The following is a 16,764-nucleotide window of genomic DNA, read 5'->3' as shown; positions in this document are numbered from 1 at the left end:
AGCAAATTTTTATTTATTTATTTTTTGGGGGCGGGGAGGGGAAGGGGTTTACCTCACCAGTGTGTATCTCTTGAAAGAAATGACAAGTTGGTTAACATCAAGTCAACGAGTAAAATAATATGGGAGATCACTTAATAGAGGTATGATCGATCAAAATTTTCAGAATATCTCTACATGGTTGAGTAGAGCTCCTTGGTAAGATCCAAATTATGCAAAACTTTGCCAAAGATATCATAGAATACAATTCTTGCTTCAGTCTGCGTGAGTTCAGCAGACATAAAGCCCTGCCCATCATAGTAAAATTTCAATCCATCTTGGTTCAATTGGTCTATATCACCATTCCATGCCTTTGAACCGCCTCCAGTGGTTAAAAACTGGATCTTCCTGCAGCATTAAGATCTAGTCATTAGTAATTTTGCTAAAAATACTTTTAAGATTCTGTAATATATATAAGTCTTGGTTGCTTATACATGCCTTCTAGTGCTACTTATGTGTTCCAGGCAATGGTCATGCCCATTTATGTACATATCAACGTCGTGTACCTGGAAATATAAGAGAAAAATTCAAAGTTGTTTGAGAACCTGCATCTTCAAAACATGTAGTTAAATTTTCCTCTTAGTATGAGATTTACCTCTAGTATTGGTAGAAGCTGGACTATAAGCTCTGCTGTGTCACGATGATGCCCTATGCTTCGGATAGGATGATGTCCAATGACAATTTTCCAGTTTGCTGTTGAAGCCGTCAATGCCAAATCAAGATCCTGATAAAAGCCAACTCAAATCTTTTGGATCTTCTACATAACAGAAACTTTGTTATTATTATTATTTTTGGAACAGTGTAGATTATCATGAGTTACCACTAAGAGGTTTGCTAGGTATTCGTTCCTGGGAAGTACACCTCTCCAATCGTAAGTATGATGCCCTGGTCTTAAAAAGTACTTGTCGACAAATGGAGTTGTGTCCACGAAGAAAAAATCCACAATTCCTATGAATTGCAAGAATCGAAGAATCACAAATGTCTGTTTTTGGAAGTAAATGGAAGACGCATCAAAGTGGGAGCTCAAAGGGCGACTTTTACTTACCTGAGCTAAGCACAAAGGATCTTAGACAAAGCCATCTGCGATCGATCTTCCTAAGATTTGGGTTCAATTGCGCCTCAACATTTCCTCTATAGTCGTGGTTGCCTAAAACTATAGTATATATATATATATAATTGGTTATTATTATTATCATTGAATAGGCTAACGTGATAAAAAAGTCATATGATATGGCTAATTATTCTCTCCTCGAAACTGACTCGTTTGTAACGTCCTTATAAATTTTGAAACTGAAAAATGTTCTCCTAATTATTGATGATAAGATATTTTTTTTGCTAAAGCATTAAAAAAAAGCTTTTTATTTATTTATTTATTTATAAAAGTTTAGCCGAACATTACTACTGCATTTGAATTAATTTTCTCTGTAACATAACGTATGTATTTATTTATATAAGATTAGAACTTACCACTGTACCACTGCTTTTGCAGGCTCTTAGCAGTATAAATTTTGGCAAATGACTTCTTAAAAGAAGGGTCATGTATTCTGGTTAGTCCATTCTCATAAAAGTTGTCTCCAGTAGAAACCACCAAATCTATGTTCAACTTCTCCCCTATCCTTCCCATCTACAAGTATTTATTAAGAATTTAAAAACTGAAATCTTCATGATAAATATTCATGCACATTATAATCCTAAGAACATACCTGATCAGCAACTAGAGATTGATTGTAATGTCCTCTTCTTCCCCAATCTCCAATCACCAATAAGCTAAGCGACCCATTAGCTTTTATGGGGTGTTCAAACCGCTGAAGCTCAGCTGATATAGAAATAATGCAAAAAGAGAAACAAGCTAATACCCATTGAAGGCTATGGTTCCATAAACCAGCCATGACGTCCAACAAACAAGTAAAAAGAGGTTTTGGTTGTGTAAAATCATGCTGGTTTCACTTCCTCTTTTATAGGCTGAAGACAAATGTACTGATCAAAACGACAACATATAATTTAGTGCAACCTGCAAGAAGATTCACATGCTTTAGTTTTGATGTACACAAATGGACAATAAAAGGTTTTGTAATGAAATTTGGACTGCCTCAACAACACGTGACCATGGGATCTGTAGGCTACTATCTATATCAATTTCCTGGCAACTTCCTTATTTTTGGATAATTAAATGTGATTTCCCGGCAACTTCATATGTTAAGACACCGTGTTTTTTTGGCATGATTTTAGGTTCTCAGATCGAGCAGGTAAATTGGGGAATGTAGCGTGAATCGTGATGATATGCAAAGAGGAATGCCATATAGGGATGCGAAAATGCAATGGGCACCATACAGTCCACCAAATACAAATAAATTTACTCCCCTCTCATACGGGTAACATTAGTGGAACCCAATTGATGCGATAGCTGTGAGATGGAAGTGAATTTTTGGGTTGGTTTTTTTGGCTGCAGCAATTAAGAACGCTAGTATCACAATAATTTATGTTAGGAATGCAATAATTTACACCACTTTTGCCACAAAACAGGTATAAATTGTTGTGGTTCTAGCATTGTTTAGCAAGAATACTATGGATAGAATTATTTTTACGTTCAATTTCACAATTTGTTGACTTGTGCGATTGTGAGTAATTAATGAAAAGTGATAGATCCATATGGATAGAAAGTCAGTGTTCACCACTCATAGTCGTATAGATTAATAAGTTGTGAAATTAGGTGTGTGATTAGGTGTCTCTATAGAATTTTTTTTCTCTTGTTTGTGACACTAAAAGGATGATAATTGGTAAAACTCTCATCTAGTGTTTTAGTGCATTAGATGGGACACGATGCTGACATATAGTCAATTTTGAACACATGTCCATATATTATTAGGTCCAATGCATTCAACCTAAGCCAAATTTAAATAAGAATGTATATAGTACATTTTCTATATGTGATAGGAACCAAGAATATGTATTTGCAGGGGTTGTGGTTAATTTTAATAGATGTATAAACATATTAAGAATAATCTTATTACATGTTTATAAGATATTTGATACCATAAGTTTAAGGAAAAAAATTGATGACAAATGGTAAAGTTGTAGGATAATTGCAATTATCACTCTGGTAATATGTCGTTAGAACTTGGAAGTATTGTGTGGTTTGGTCTTTAACATTTTACTCACTTGGACTAAGTCATCATTTAGTTTGCTTATTTTTAACAAAATATAATGGTGTGTGAGGTGTCGATATTACTTATTGATGCATAAATAAAGAAAAAAGACATTTATCCTCTGATTTATATCTTCTCAAAGTATACTAGTTTGACACACTCTATCACACCTTTTAAAACTTAATAAAAAGATAACAAGACTATATTATGAGCTATTAAACCAATTTTGTATGTTAAGAGTTGTCAAAGGTGACTATGATGGGTTAGAATAGTTTTTTACCAAGTTGGAGAAATGTGATATTGTGGGTCAAATGGTAAACTTTGAGAAGGTATGAGTTAGAGGTTTTTTTTTCCTGAAGTTCTGCATCGACAAGTGATGCAAATGAAGACATCATATTTTTTATGCCCGCAATTTCCTTGCAAACACTCTAAAGTAGGATTGAAAAATCTCGAAATGACAAATCATTTTCTTAATTTGGAAGCCAAGGGATCACAAGGGCTAAACTAGTTTGTCCCAATCGGATGGTGGATCAACCAATTTCTTGAATCAAAAACCAAATTCCAAGAAGAACCCTCTTTGACAGAAGTTTCTAAGTGTTTTGCAATTGACCATTGATACAAATAGTTATCATCACCTATGCACATGATATGGGGAATATCATTGTGGCATGATTTGAGTGTTAGTGGACAACTCAGTAGCACACTCACACACCATGTGGGTAGGAGCCATGGTGTAAAGATATGTCTTCAGGCTTAGGTCAACTTAATTAAGCTAGTGATTGCCTCTGATGCTTGGATAGCAATCGAAGATGAGACGTGGTGTTCTTTTGCACCCAAATTTATTTTTGTCTCCTTAGTCAGATTGAGATGAGGTCTGCATTTTGGAAATGAGATTTGTGTATCATGTAGCTTGGTATAAAAATCTGATGAGAGGACTTGGGTTAGGCAGTAGGAGTACTCCTCACACTCAGATTCTTGTGGTGGACACACTCTCACACTCACACATTAACACATACCCTCCTCTTAAAGATAGAGAAGAGAATGAATCCATGTTTCTTCATCGTGTGAGTTCGATCTTAGGCACACTGCACAATGTGACCTTAGAATGTGTTAGAAGATAGACGCTCGACTAATCTCTCTTTGGCATGCTACCTACATTCATGGATGATTCAGCTCTAAGGGGCATGACCATGGGCATGAGGAGCATAAGACCAAAGTAAAGTGGCATTAGGGCGAAGGGAAGATGACTTGATAACACATGATGGTCTTGTGCCTACATCAGAAATTCGTGTTGACTCCGAGTGTCTAGTGCTTGAATAGGGGTATATGAGGGGGTAATTTCCTCAAGTAAGGTTGAGTGTGGCTTTGATAACTAATGAGGGATTACAAGAAAATCAAATTTGATGTGATCAGAGGTTTGGGGCAAAACAAGCCCTTATTTCTTTCTTGAGAGTTACACTATGTTAGAGTTTAGGATCCTTGGCTGTAGTGTCCTCGCCATGCAGGTAAGGATTGTTGTCATACAAATCTATTCCATTATTTGTGTCGGACAAGTGGATGGAAAGGGATGAAAGATGTCTGTTGGCTTTGCATGGACTGCCCACTACGGGCGAGTGGGAGTCTGTTGGCATATGGGCCTATTTGGGTGGGCCCAAGTAGGCAACCCACCAGGACAGAAACCCAATTATTAGGATTTTATTGTGAACACTGATGATGCACAAAATTGTCAATGGGCTGATCGTCCACATGTGCTCCAATTATGATACTTGAAGAACAAAGAAGCAAAGAACCAACAGAGAGCACCAGTGGGAGATCGGCCAAAAATCCTCCGAAGGTTAAGTAGTGATAGAAGAATTCTCAGAAATTTAATAATATGAGAGTTAGAAAATTTCACGTACCTTAAGGAAGAGGAGTTTTGGTACTTATATAGTGGTGTAAGGTTGACCAAGATCCTTTGAATGTAGAAGCTTTTCCTTGTAGAGAAGATTTGGAGTTAAGGCCCCGAGATTTTAGGACTTCTCTACAATCGTGTAGTAGGGTCTTTGGATGTAGTATGCAAGTTATTTCCATATAAGGATTCATGTGTGGAGAACATGTAAAAGTTAGTGGGGTCCAGTGTGCTCAGGTGTTGGTATGCAAACCCTTCGTCGGGATCACATGTTGGCCCCAAGTAGAGCCGTCGTAGGGCTCACATGTGTGCTACCTGACTGGTCTAAGGGAGGCTGACGGGTCTCAGGAAGGGTAAGATGCTTGTGCCATCGGGTCCTAGGGAGTTTATATGAGATACTTGTCCCAACGGGTCTTTTTAAGTTTCATGGAGATTAGGTGAGCCATCTTCCCCCGACGAACCTTGAGTGAGGTATTTTATCCTGATGGGTCAGAGAGCCAAAGACATTTTCATAGGCCAAAAATACCCTTATCATAAACTATATAAGAACTCTCGATACAAAAATCAAGAGAGAATCACTAACAATCCAAGATTGAGGTAGTCGTCACACTCTCATCAAGCTCTTGCTTGTCCTATGTTTCCATCATCTTGGCCTATGATCTTTATTGTCATTCCGACGTATCAGTAAGCAAGAAAAAAGGAGCATGGAGGTTGTGTGGGGGCTGAAAGAGTCATGAGAAAGAGCTTGGTTTGTTCACTTTAGCTGCATAAGGTTTCGAACGAGGTTTCTTATTGAAACCAAGAGGTAGGTTCTTAGACTTTGACTTTGATGTATGAAAATATGAAAATAATGTTTGATTTCACCATACCACTGAGTTATAATTATAAGGTTCTTCGTGTTACAATTTGGACAAATGTGGAAGATCCTTGTGTGTTGCATTGGGATTCTTAGCATACAAAGGCTGGCAATCATCAAAGAGGAATAGTTATCAATTTGGAAAAGGGATGGAGGCGGGCACATCTCCAGAGTTTAGTAGGATTATTAGGTGAAAAGAATTATCAATCACTAGTCGTGAACCTGTGTGTAGCGTGTGATAATCATTTTTGTGGTGGTTTTATTATTATTTTTTTACAATTTAAACTAATTTAATAAAGAATAATGTATTTCATATTATAGGAACAATTATAAATATAATATAAGAACAATCATAAATTATAAATATAAATTTTGTTGTACCAAAATGAAAACAATACAATTTTTCTCAGAAATTCAAAAGGCAAGTTAACGAAAATATTAATTTTTAATAAAAGTTATTTATAACATTTTTTGAATTATTAAAAAGAATATAAAATTTGAAAATTATTTTTTTAGTTTTAAACAAGCTTTCTCAAACCTTATTTTTTTCTGTCTACAATCCAAAACACCGAAAAACGTAACTAAAAAAATTAATAAACTTGACAATGATTAATTGGACCAATTAGGAAAAACAATTTGTTGTTGATAATCTATAAGGCCATTTTCTTTGTAGAAATTGTAATTTCATCCACCTAAAACATATTATCAAATATACAATTATTAGCAAAATCTAAGAATTAAATTTCTATATATGCATTGTTATAAAATAATAATAACAATTAAAGTAAAATTGCAAAAGCTAAAATTTGTCACCAATTTGATTATTTTTGTTTGGCTAACCTTTGCTTTTCTCCAAATAAATGGCATTATAGAATACTTCTAATACAACTATTAAGAGTACTTTGTCCATCACAAAAGATTAAAAAATAAATAAAAATGAGTAAAGTCTCATAGTTTAACATCTAAATTGAGCACTATAAAAAATCATGATGTGTAATAGAATAAATTCCAAATTACAATAAATACCAAATTATTCAAATCATGCTATGTAATAGAATAATATTATATTTTTATATGTTATATTTAATTCTTATAACGCAATAGGATAAAATTTAACAATCAAAGAGAACCAAAAATATATATATTTATATATGTAATTTATTAGACCCCTTAAATGCAAACAGATTAACCTAGTTATTTAACCAAGCGATTAACTTAAGTAAATTATGCAGATCTAGGTTAACACATGTAAATCATATCATTGAAACAGTAGTGCGGAATATAAAGAACACAATGATATGATAACTTAAGAAAACCAAATCGGTAAAAAACCTGGGGAGAATTTAACCTAACTATTCTCAAGGTAAAGCAATTCCACCATGAAAGAATTGAAGTTTTACAATTGCAACTTAGACCACTAACATTCTATTGCTACCTTGAGTAGAAAACTTATTACCACGACCACATGATAGCTCCGAGTCCACAGATTACTTCTTTATTGGATTCACAACAACCATAAGTACTCCCACTTCTGTTTCTTTTTAAGCTCTTTGTGCAGCAACTGAAACGATCACCAGGCTCTCGACATCAATTTTGATCTTGATAACCCTAAGCATGTATGAAGGCAAACACCTTTAGATCTCACAAGAAATTCATACACACAGCATAAACAACAACAATAAAACATGGTTAGGGTTTTTCCTTTTATACTTAAGGGAAAACATAAAACCCTACACGTTATACGGGCTTGGGCTGAGTTGGAAAATTCTGCAGAAAAACAATCTGCACGAGCTTCGATTGATCAAGTCTAATTTTCGATAGATCGAACATTGCAGATTTACACAATAAATCCTGCAGTACACTCGATTCCAACTTTACACAAAAACATACTTTGAGCAACCTAAATTTAGACTAAATGCATTGATCATGGTTTGCCAACATTACATATTGAAGTTCTAATACATTAGTTCCTAATTCCTTAGAACCTAACACAATAAATACCAAATTATCCAAATCATGCTATGTAATATAATAATATTATATTTTTATATGCTATATTTAATTCTTTATAATGCAATAGGATAAAATTTAACAATCAAAGAGAACCAAAAAATAAAAAAAAACAATTTAAAAAAAAATCAAATTATCCAAATCATGCTATGTAATATAATAATATTATATTTCTATATGTTATATTTAATTCTTTATAACGTAATAGGATAAAATTTAACAATCAAAGAGAACAAAAAAAAAAAAAAAAAAAAAAAAAAAAACAAACTAAATCACAAAGATACAAACTAAAAGAATTAGTGATGAATTTTTTGGACCAATTAAAGTATAGTTTTCAAGAATATAAAAAATTATCAACCTAAAGCAAAGATATAAGAAAAATAAAAAAATCCACCAAAAAATTGAGAGAGAGAGAGAGAGAGAACTTTTTTTTGGAAAACTATGCATAGAACAGAAGAGATAGTGATAAATTTATAGTAAGAGGGTGTGAATAAGAAGTGACAAAAATAAAGGAAGATGAAGGGAAAGAGAAAGAATGATATTAATGTAGAGGGTAGTGGGGAGATGAAAAGGTAAGAGAGCGAGAAAGGTTGGAGAAGTAGTGGGGAAATGAAAAAGTAAGGGAGGGAGAAAGGTTGGAGAAGTGAAAATATTAAAAAAATAAATGTTAAAAAAAATTATAGGAAAATTGAAAAGAAAAAAGATAATGAAGTAGATACTAATGTGGATCAACTGTAACGTAGCAACAATAAATGTTACGCTTTAACTTTTAGATATATATAGATTACTCCTAGTCTTTAGGAATTGATATGTGATAGGATTAAATTGTTGTTTAATTGATATCTTATTACTTTGAATTTCATTATCAATTGTATTTTCATGTTGTCGACACTATATTGGTTATTTAAGGCAAAAGAATGAATAAAGGAAATGAAGCAGAAAATTAACCCTCAATTTCCTTTCTCACTCTCACGTAAAAGAGAGTAGTCACCTTGAATCAATTAAGTTGTTTTTCAATTACTATCACTCACGATATGTTGATACCCACTTTTTGACAAAAGGCCCAATAGCAGAAGAAGCCCAATAATATGAATAAAATGGGAAGAGAAAATAGTAGAGCAAGTCCAGCAGGACGGAATGGCAGGAATAAAGGCCAACAGACCCATTAGAATAATAAGAGGTAAAGAGGAAATAAATGGGTTGAGGAAGCCCAAGCAATGAAGTAGTAAACCCATAAGAGGTAAAGAAGAAGTAAATGGGCCAGGAAAGCCTAAGAAATGAGTTAGTAAATTCATTGGGTTGGCTTAAACGCTAATAAGCCCGAAAAGTAATAAGAGGTAAAGATGTGGTAATTGGGCAGAGGAAGCCCAAAGGATTTAGCAAAAGCCCATGGAAGTAAAAGAGGTAAGGAAGAAGCAAATGGGCCAAGGAAGCTCGAGGAATGAAATGAGTTGGCACAGTAGGAATGTTGGCCCTTAAGACTCAAAAGAGGTAAGCGTGTGGAAAGTGGGTTGACACAGTAGGAATGTTGGCCAATAAAGCCCAAAAGAGGTAAGGGTGTGGAAAGTGGACTGGCACGGCAGAAACATTAGCCCGTAAGCCCATAGGTAATAAGTAATGATATAGCATTAGCAATGCAGTGGCGTGGCAGGGTTTCCAGCCAATAAGCCCATAGACACAAGAAAGAAGATGGGCTAAGTAGGAAGGAAAGGGCCTGCATCCAAGCAATGTCCAATCTAAAGAAGAGATGGAAGACAAAGAATGTAAGCCCAAAGGCCCATATGTCTTTCATGCCACAAGAGTTAAACACATACCGGAACATACAACAGAATCAAAAAAACACGAAGGAAATAGCAAAGGCGTGAATGCCAGAAAAGTAATGGATCCAGACGAAAGTGGAGCATACACATAGGGTCCATGCATCACCTACTTGTACGTAGTCAATAGATGGGACGTGGGCCACAGGTCAAGGGTATAAGAGGGCATGGTCTAACGGTAGGGAGAAAGAGGGAGTTTATTTTGGGGTTCCCGCTTAAAATTTTTTAGGGAAAAATGTCCTGCTAAGATGACATTTCACCCAAAAGAAGTAAGTATGAGTTGGAACCACTGAATGTATGCCATAGAGGTAGGTGAGGGAGAGGATTAACCCTTATCTAGGTGAAAATAGTGAAAAAAGAGAGAGGTAAGAGACAAGACAAGCCATTTTTTTCTAGGAATGAGGCGTGGTATAGCTAATACAATGTAATGGTAGTGGCTGGGTAGTCGGTAGGCCAGTGTGCAGTCTTGGAAGGACACCCACAATGAGCCAAAAGTGGTTGAAGGGTAAAAAATGGTAAATCCTACCATGGCAGACAGTATAAAAGTTAATAGTTGTGAATAGTGAAGGGGGGGAGGAATAGTGACGACAAGAAATAGAGATAGACCAAGGAAGAAAAGGAGAGAAAAGAAAAAGAACACAAAAATCAGGGAAAAGCATGAGTGATAAGGATAGAGGCATGCATCAATAGGCTGCCCATTTCTCTCCCTCTTGACAGACCCACCCTTTAAGCAGTTAATAATCAGAGTTTAAACCATCTAGGTCCTTTTTCCAAAGTGTGTAATCTCTATGGCAGAAGCATTCTCTGAGATTACCCATATTGGAGATCGGCGCCCGTTTTGGACTTGTGTTTGTTGAAAAAATAAGTCAATTTCTTTTCGCAAACAAGTTTCATATTTTCAATTGATGAATGACTAATCTATCATCTTATTATTGAATTGTTTGCTGCAATCTTGCTGTTCGTGGTTGTATTATTCTACCATAATCTTACTAGATTCTTTGGTTTTGTAATTCAGGTGTTAGTATTATTTAAAGTGTTATAGTTATCCTGTTGCATTGTATTTTCTATTGTAATGTCTGTAATAGTTATTCTTGCTGTGAGCACACTGTACACTTAAGACTCCTGCCAAGGCGCGTCTAAACTAGGATGGCCCAATTTGCACACAAGCTGGCCTAAGGTGTGTTTCACTTAGGCCAGTCCCAACTCTCCTACCTTAGAATCATGGGCCGTGGTACAGCAGGAGAGATCAAAGCCCAACAACACAAAAGGCCCACCACACAATCCAATTCACATCATTTGGCAATAGAGCCAATTGCGATTTGTTTGAAGCATCATCATTAGTCAAACTAAACCAATAAAATAAAATAAAATGAATATCCTTCAAAATCATTGATCCAAATCTACCATGCACAACCCCACGACTACCAATCCAGAATCCATTGTTGTTGTCATGATCCCCACCAAAAGTCCACTCAAATGCATTCTACTAGGGAACAAGCCTTAAATAATTTAGGGCATGTCAATTAAGACATGTTTGCAGAGTTCAAATGATTGAAAATCCTATATGAGTCAACAGCAAAACCAATTCCATCAAGTGTTGCTTCAATATTTGTCCAATAAGAAGAACCTACTGTAGAGCCTAAACAACAAGAGAAGGTTCTATAAGAGAGTAATACATTAGAGGGTGCACATGCTACAACCAAACAACTACTAATAACAACCAATCTACACTTATCTCCTCCTACATAATAGGAATGGCTTAATAAACAACTCCTAATTTATTTAAACTCCTAAACTGCTCCTAATACTTATCATTCCTAATCTTTAATTCCAACTACAACTTCTTTATCCTTATCCTAAGTCTCTGCAAAAATTGATGTGCAAGTTGAGAGTCCAAGTGCAATTACACACATATGTTGGTCTGCTGCTGTTGTTTGAATCATAACATTCCCTTTCCCTTGAAGGCGAATTTTGTCCTCAAGATTCAAGTGAGGAATCTGGCTTTTTAATTCTTCAAAATGTTCCCAAGTAGCATCGTCAGCACTAACACCCTCCCATTCTACAAAAGCTTCCTATATTACCTTACGCCCCTGTTTAATCCAACGAAAAACAATTAATCACTTTGGCACTAAAACCACTGTGCCATCATCAATAATATAAGGTAATTCTGCCATAGTACAATTAGATTGTCCAAGTTGTTTTTTTTAATTAGAAAACATGGAATACCAGGTGTAACCGAGAATGTGGCAGTAATTCCAGGTGATAAGCCACTTTACCAACTCGTGCTAAGATGTGGAAAGGGTCATAGAACTGTGGTGACAACTTCATATTGCCTCACACTCGGATTGACATTTGTCAAAAGGGTTGGAGCTTGAGGTATACTAAATCACTAGGTTCGAACTCTAATTCGCAGTGATGTTGATTGGAATTGAGCTTCATTCGATCTTGCGCTGCTTGTAAATTTTTCCGCAATGATTTCAACAAGGCATCCCTTTCACATAGATTATTCTTAACTTGTGCTACTGTGGTGGAGCCACTTTCATAACAGTGTACACTGGGTGGAGCTCTTCCATATTCAACTTCAAATGGAGTCATTTGAGTGGCTATTTGATAAGAGGTATTATACCAATATTCAGCCCAAGGTAGCCAACGACTCCAGTATTTTTGTCGAGAGCTTGCAAAACAACGCAAGTAAGTCTCCAAGCATCTATTGAGGACCTCGGTTTGGCCATTAATTTGTGGGTGATAAGCTGAGCTCATTCGCAATTCAGATCCTTAAATCCGAAAGAATTCTTCCCAAAATTGGCTGGTGAAGATTGGGTCTTTATCTGACACAATTGTCCTTGGCATGTTGTGAAGACGCACGATTTCCTTAACAAAAATCTCAGCCACTGACTTAGCAGAATAAGGGTGCTTTAAAGCCACAAAATGTCCATATTTTGATAATCAATCGACCACTACCAGTACTGTGGAAAACACATTAGAATTTGGCAATTTGTCAATGAAATCCTTTGAGATATCTTCCTAAACTCTCTTCGGAATAGGTAACGGTTGCAATAATCCAGCTGGCATCATTGTGTCATATTTATGCTGTTGACAAATGTCACATTGCTAGATGTAGTTTCGAATATCTCTCTTCATCCCAATCCAAAAGAAATTTGATGAAATTCTTTTATATATGCGCAATATTCTTGAATGTCCGCCCATTGGTATATTATGAAATTCATGTATTATCTGTTGCTTGTATTTAGAAGTGAAGGGATGGACTAGGCATCCCTTGAACCAAAGTAAGCCATCCTTTTTAGTGAATTTTATGGCAGTGGTATGATCTTGTGCTATTGATTCTTTGAGAGTAATCAGGCCTGGATGGTTGCATGCTTCAATGTGGATTTCTTCCAACCATGTTGGTTTGGGACATGAGATAGCTGCCAAGTCGCCATGTAACCTAGAGAGAGCATCGACAACCTTGTTTTCTTTGCCAAGTTGATACTTAATCCGATAATCTAACCTAGCAGTTTCACAATCTAGCGTTGTTGTTCCATGGTCATAACCTGCTGCTCAAGCAAATATTTTAAACTCCTGTGGTCAGTGCATATCAAAAATTTCCTCCCAAGTAGATAATTACGCCACTTATGCACGGCATGGACGATTGCCATCAATTCCTTCTCATAAATTGAGCAACCTAACACATGACTAGAGATGGCCTTACTTTAGAAAGAAATTGGATGCTTCTCTTGCATAAGGATTGCACCCAAGCCTCTACTCATTACGTCAGCTTTGACAATAAATTCCTTGGATAATTCTGGTAGAGCAAGCACCGATGAATGTACCATGGCTTGCTTTAATTGTTGAAATGCATTCTCGGCCTCTAATGACCAAGTGAACCCATCCTTTTTCAAGAGTTGTGTGAGTGGAGCTGTAATAATACAATAATCTCGGAAAAATTTCCGACAGTGCCCTGTGCAGGTCGAAAAATATCATTCATCAAAGATTGGAATGTGGCTGGAGCATTGGTGAGTTCAAATGGCATCACCAAAAATTCATAATGTCCATCATAGGTGCGAAAGGCCGTCTTGTGAATGTCCTCATGTTGTACTCGAATTTAATGATATTCGGATTTGAGATCCAATTTGGTGAAATATGATGCTCCATGTAATTCATCTAACAATTAATCTATCACCGGAATTAGATATCAATCTTTGACTGTAACTTTGTTTAAGGCTCGGTAATCAACACAGAAATGCCATGAGCCATCCTTCTTTTTCACTAGTAGTACTAGTGAAAAAAAATGAACTAGAACTTGGTCTAATGATACCAGTCTCAAGCATCTCCTTTACAGCCCTTTCGATCTCATTTTTCTAAATGTGTGGGTTGCGATATGGTCGCACATTAACAGGTCTAACACTTGGCTCCAATGGAATGTGGTGATCATGCACTTTTGGCGGTGGTAGTGCGGTGGGTACTTGGAAGATAGTGTTGTAGTGGAACATAAGTTGTTCCATTTCGTGTGCTACAACATTTGTCATGGTAGTCCCTCCTTTTCGTTTTGACATACTCACCATTTGCATGAGAAACATATCTGACCCATTAGCCATCAAAGATTGCATTGATTGGATTGACTCTTGTACTACTCCTTTAGTGGTCTCACCTTGAATAAGGAAATTCTTACCCTTCACACAAAATTCCATTGTTAAATTTTCCTAATCATTCAACACTCTACCAAGGTTTCGCAACCATTGCATTCCCAAAACAATATTGGAGCCTTGTAAGTCCAAGGGGTAAACATTGGTTTGAAATTGGTAGCCTTGTATTTCCATAGGTACAGATAAATAAATTTCATCACATTGCAACTGTTCTCCGTTAGCCACCATGACTTGAAATGTCGGGGCTGGCACCTTGTAACAACACATCTTTCTTGCAAATTTAAAATTGACAAAGTTGTGGGTACTGCCACTATCAATGAGAATGTGTAGTGGTTTACCTTGGATCATACCACGCACATGCATGGTTTGAGGAGTATCCACTCTGGAAAGTGCATGTAAAGAGATCTCTGGAATAGTTTGTTGTGTTTCCCTTGTTGTTGCTTCTTCATTCTCTTCCACTTCTTCTGATTCCAGCATGGTTTCCAACATGTAAACTTGTTGATTCTTGCATTTGTGGCCTGGTACAAACTTCACATCGCAATTATAACACAATCCCTTATCACGCCTTGCTTGCATTTTAGTCCAAGACAACCTTTTGAATCCAGTTCCTGGTGGAAGTTTGGGATTGGTGGAGGTTGCAATAGCTTATTCAAGTGGTGGTGTTGGCAAGAGGCCATATCGTGGCGGCGCTCGCCTTTGTTGCTGTAACTTGCAACCGAGCCAGGCTAGTAGCATGGACTAGAGTTGTAGGATGAAATAGCTTCACCTCTGATCATATTTTGTCTTTCGATCCACCTATATAACTCCCCATCAAAGCTTTCTCTTGCCATTCTTGCACTCGTGATGCTATCCGCTCAAATTGGCCTTGGTATTCTCTAATTGTTCCCGTCTGTCATAATTTGGCTAAAGCCTCATCAAAGTCCTCATAATTAGAGGGTTCGAATTGAACACACAAGGCATGTGTAAATTCTTCCCATGAAACATCTCTTCGTGCTTTCTCAAACCACTGATACCATTGAAGTGCCTCATCCTGTCGTTCTTTGATATCTAAAAAATTTCTCTGCCTTGTAAATCCATCTGGTGGGATCTTCCCCATTGAATTGAGGAAAATATACTCGAGAAAATCAAGTTTGTATCCCTTCAAAAGTTCCTTCGTTTTGATTGGCTGAACCACCATTTGTCTCATGATTGCGGCTGGCTGATCCTCCTTTGAGGTTGTTGTTTTGGTTGTCCATTCGTTCCATTTTTTGTCCCATCTGTGCTATAGGGTTGGAGAGGGCTTCCACGCTTTCCTTTATGTTAGTAAAATCCTTGGTGAATTCTTCCTTCTGGATGTCAAATTGTCTCCGGATAGAATGGTTGCTAACTTCCAAGGCTATCAAACGATCATCATGGGTTGTTGAGCGTGCAGGTGGTGGGTTGTTCGTCATCTGGCTTTGATACTAAATGATATAGCCTGATGTTTGTAGAGTTAAATGAAGGATTGTTGGTTGTATTTGAGATAACCACTCCCCTAAATGGGGAGTAAGAAAGAGAATTTAGGATAATTTTTTGCTTACCTTCATTAATACGGTCTGCCCTTTAAAATAAGGCATACGACAGTTACATCGGAAATTCAAATTACAAATACAAACAACTGCTGATAAAAACCAATCTACACTTATCTCCTCCTACATAATAGGGATGGCTTAATAAACAACTCCTAATTTATTTAAACTCCTAAACTGCTCCTAATACTTATCATTCCTAATCTTTAATTTCAACTACAACTTCTTTATCCTTATCCGAAGTCTTTACAGAAACTGATGTGCAAGTTAAGAGTCCAAGTGCAGTTACACTCATATGTTGTTTTGCTGCTGTTGTCTAAATCATAAGAGTGCTATTAATTAGCCTCTAGGGTGCATGAAGATAAAAAGTTTGATAAAGTGGAAAAGATATATACAATAGTTCTTCATGTAGTTCCAAATAAAGTTGTCTCAATTGCAACGTTCATTTCACTCATTGATTTTGTGATTCTAGAAGAGTTTAATGTTGTGGTGGAGTGCAAGGCTTTTCTATTCTTATCTTTCAACACCTCAAAACTTCAACACTTCAAAACTTTAGAAGTCTTATCCTTCAACACTCCAAAAATGAGTGAAGAATTGGGGCAAGTAGCCAACGTCAAAAGTTTTATGTTTCAACACTTCAAACTCGAGGTTAAGTTTTTTTTCCAAGCAAGAGAGGATGATGCAAGAGACACAAAGAGATCTTTATTTTAGTTTAATGTTATTTTATTTTATAGGACAATTGTTTTTATTCGTCAATTGTATTTTTTATTTTAGGTCCTACTATTTAATTACATTTATTAGTATTTTTTTTTAGTGTGCAT

The 16,764-nt window shown here is 36.2% G+C and overlaps 1 protein-coding gene and 1 long non-coding RNA gene across 2 annotated transcripts; one reads left to right on the top strand and one right to left on the bottom strand.

Annotated features, from left to right (window-relative positions):
• Nucleotides 1–110: 110 nt before the first annotated feature.
• Nucleotides 111–1,971, bottom strand: LOC126701376 (purple acid phosphatase 3-like). Its single transcript, XM_050399430.1, has 7 exons — nucleotides 1,740–1,971; nucleotides 1,504–1,660; nucleotides 1,082–1,189; nucleotides 857–984; nucleotides 632–760; nucleotides 471–542; nucleotides 111–380 (listed from the first exon to the last, which is right to left on the bottom strand). The coding sequence occupies exons 1-7, from the start codon at nucleotides 1,923–1,925 to the stop codon at nucleotides 171–173; spliced, it is 990 nt and encodes a 329-aa protein (XP_050255387.1). The 5' UTR covers nucleotides 1,926–1,971; the 3' UTR covers nucleotides 111–170.
• LOC126701377 (uncharacterized) lies at nucleotides 1,972–2,646 on the top strand. The gene is made up of 2 exons (XR_007647309.1): nucleotides 1,972–2,151; nucleotides 2,266–2,646. It is a non-coding gene; the product is annotated as an uncharacterized LOC126701377 (long non-coding RNA).
• The last annotated feature ends 14,118 nt before the right edge of the window (nucleotides 2,647–16,764 follow it).

Source organism: Quercus robur, chromosome 10, assembly GCF_932294415.1.
Source record: "Quercus robur chromosome 10, dhQueRobu3.1, whole genome shotgun sequence".
Classification (NCBI taxonomy): domain Eukaryota; kingdom Viridiplantae; phylum Streptophyta; class Magnoliopsida; order Fagales; family Fagaceae; genus Quercus; species Quercus robur.
Note: the sequence above shows the minus strand (reverse complement) of the source record. Positions and strands in the feature narration are given on the sequence as shown.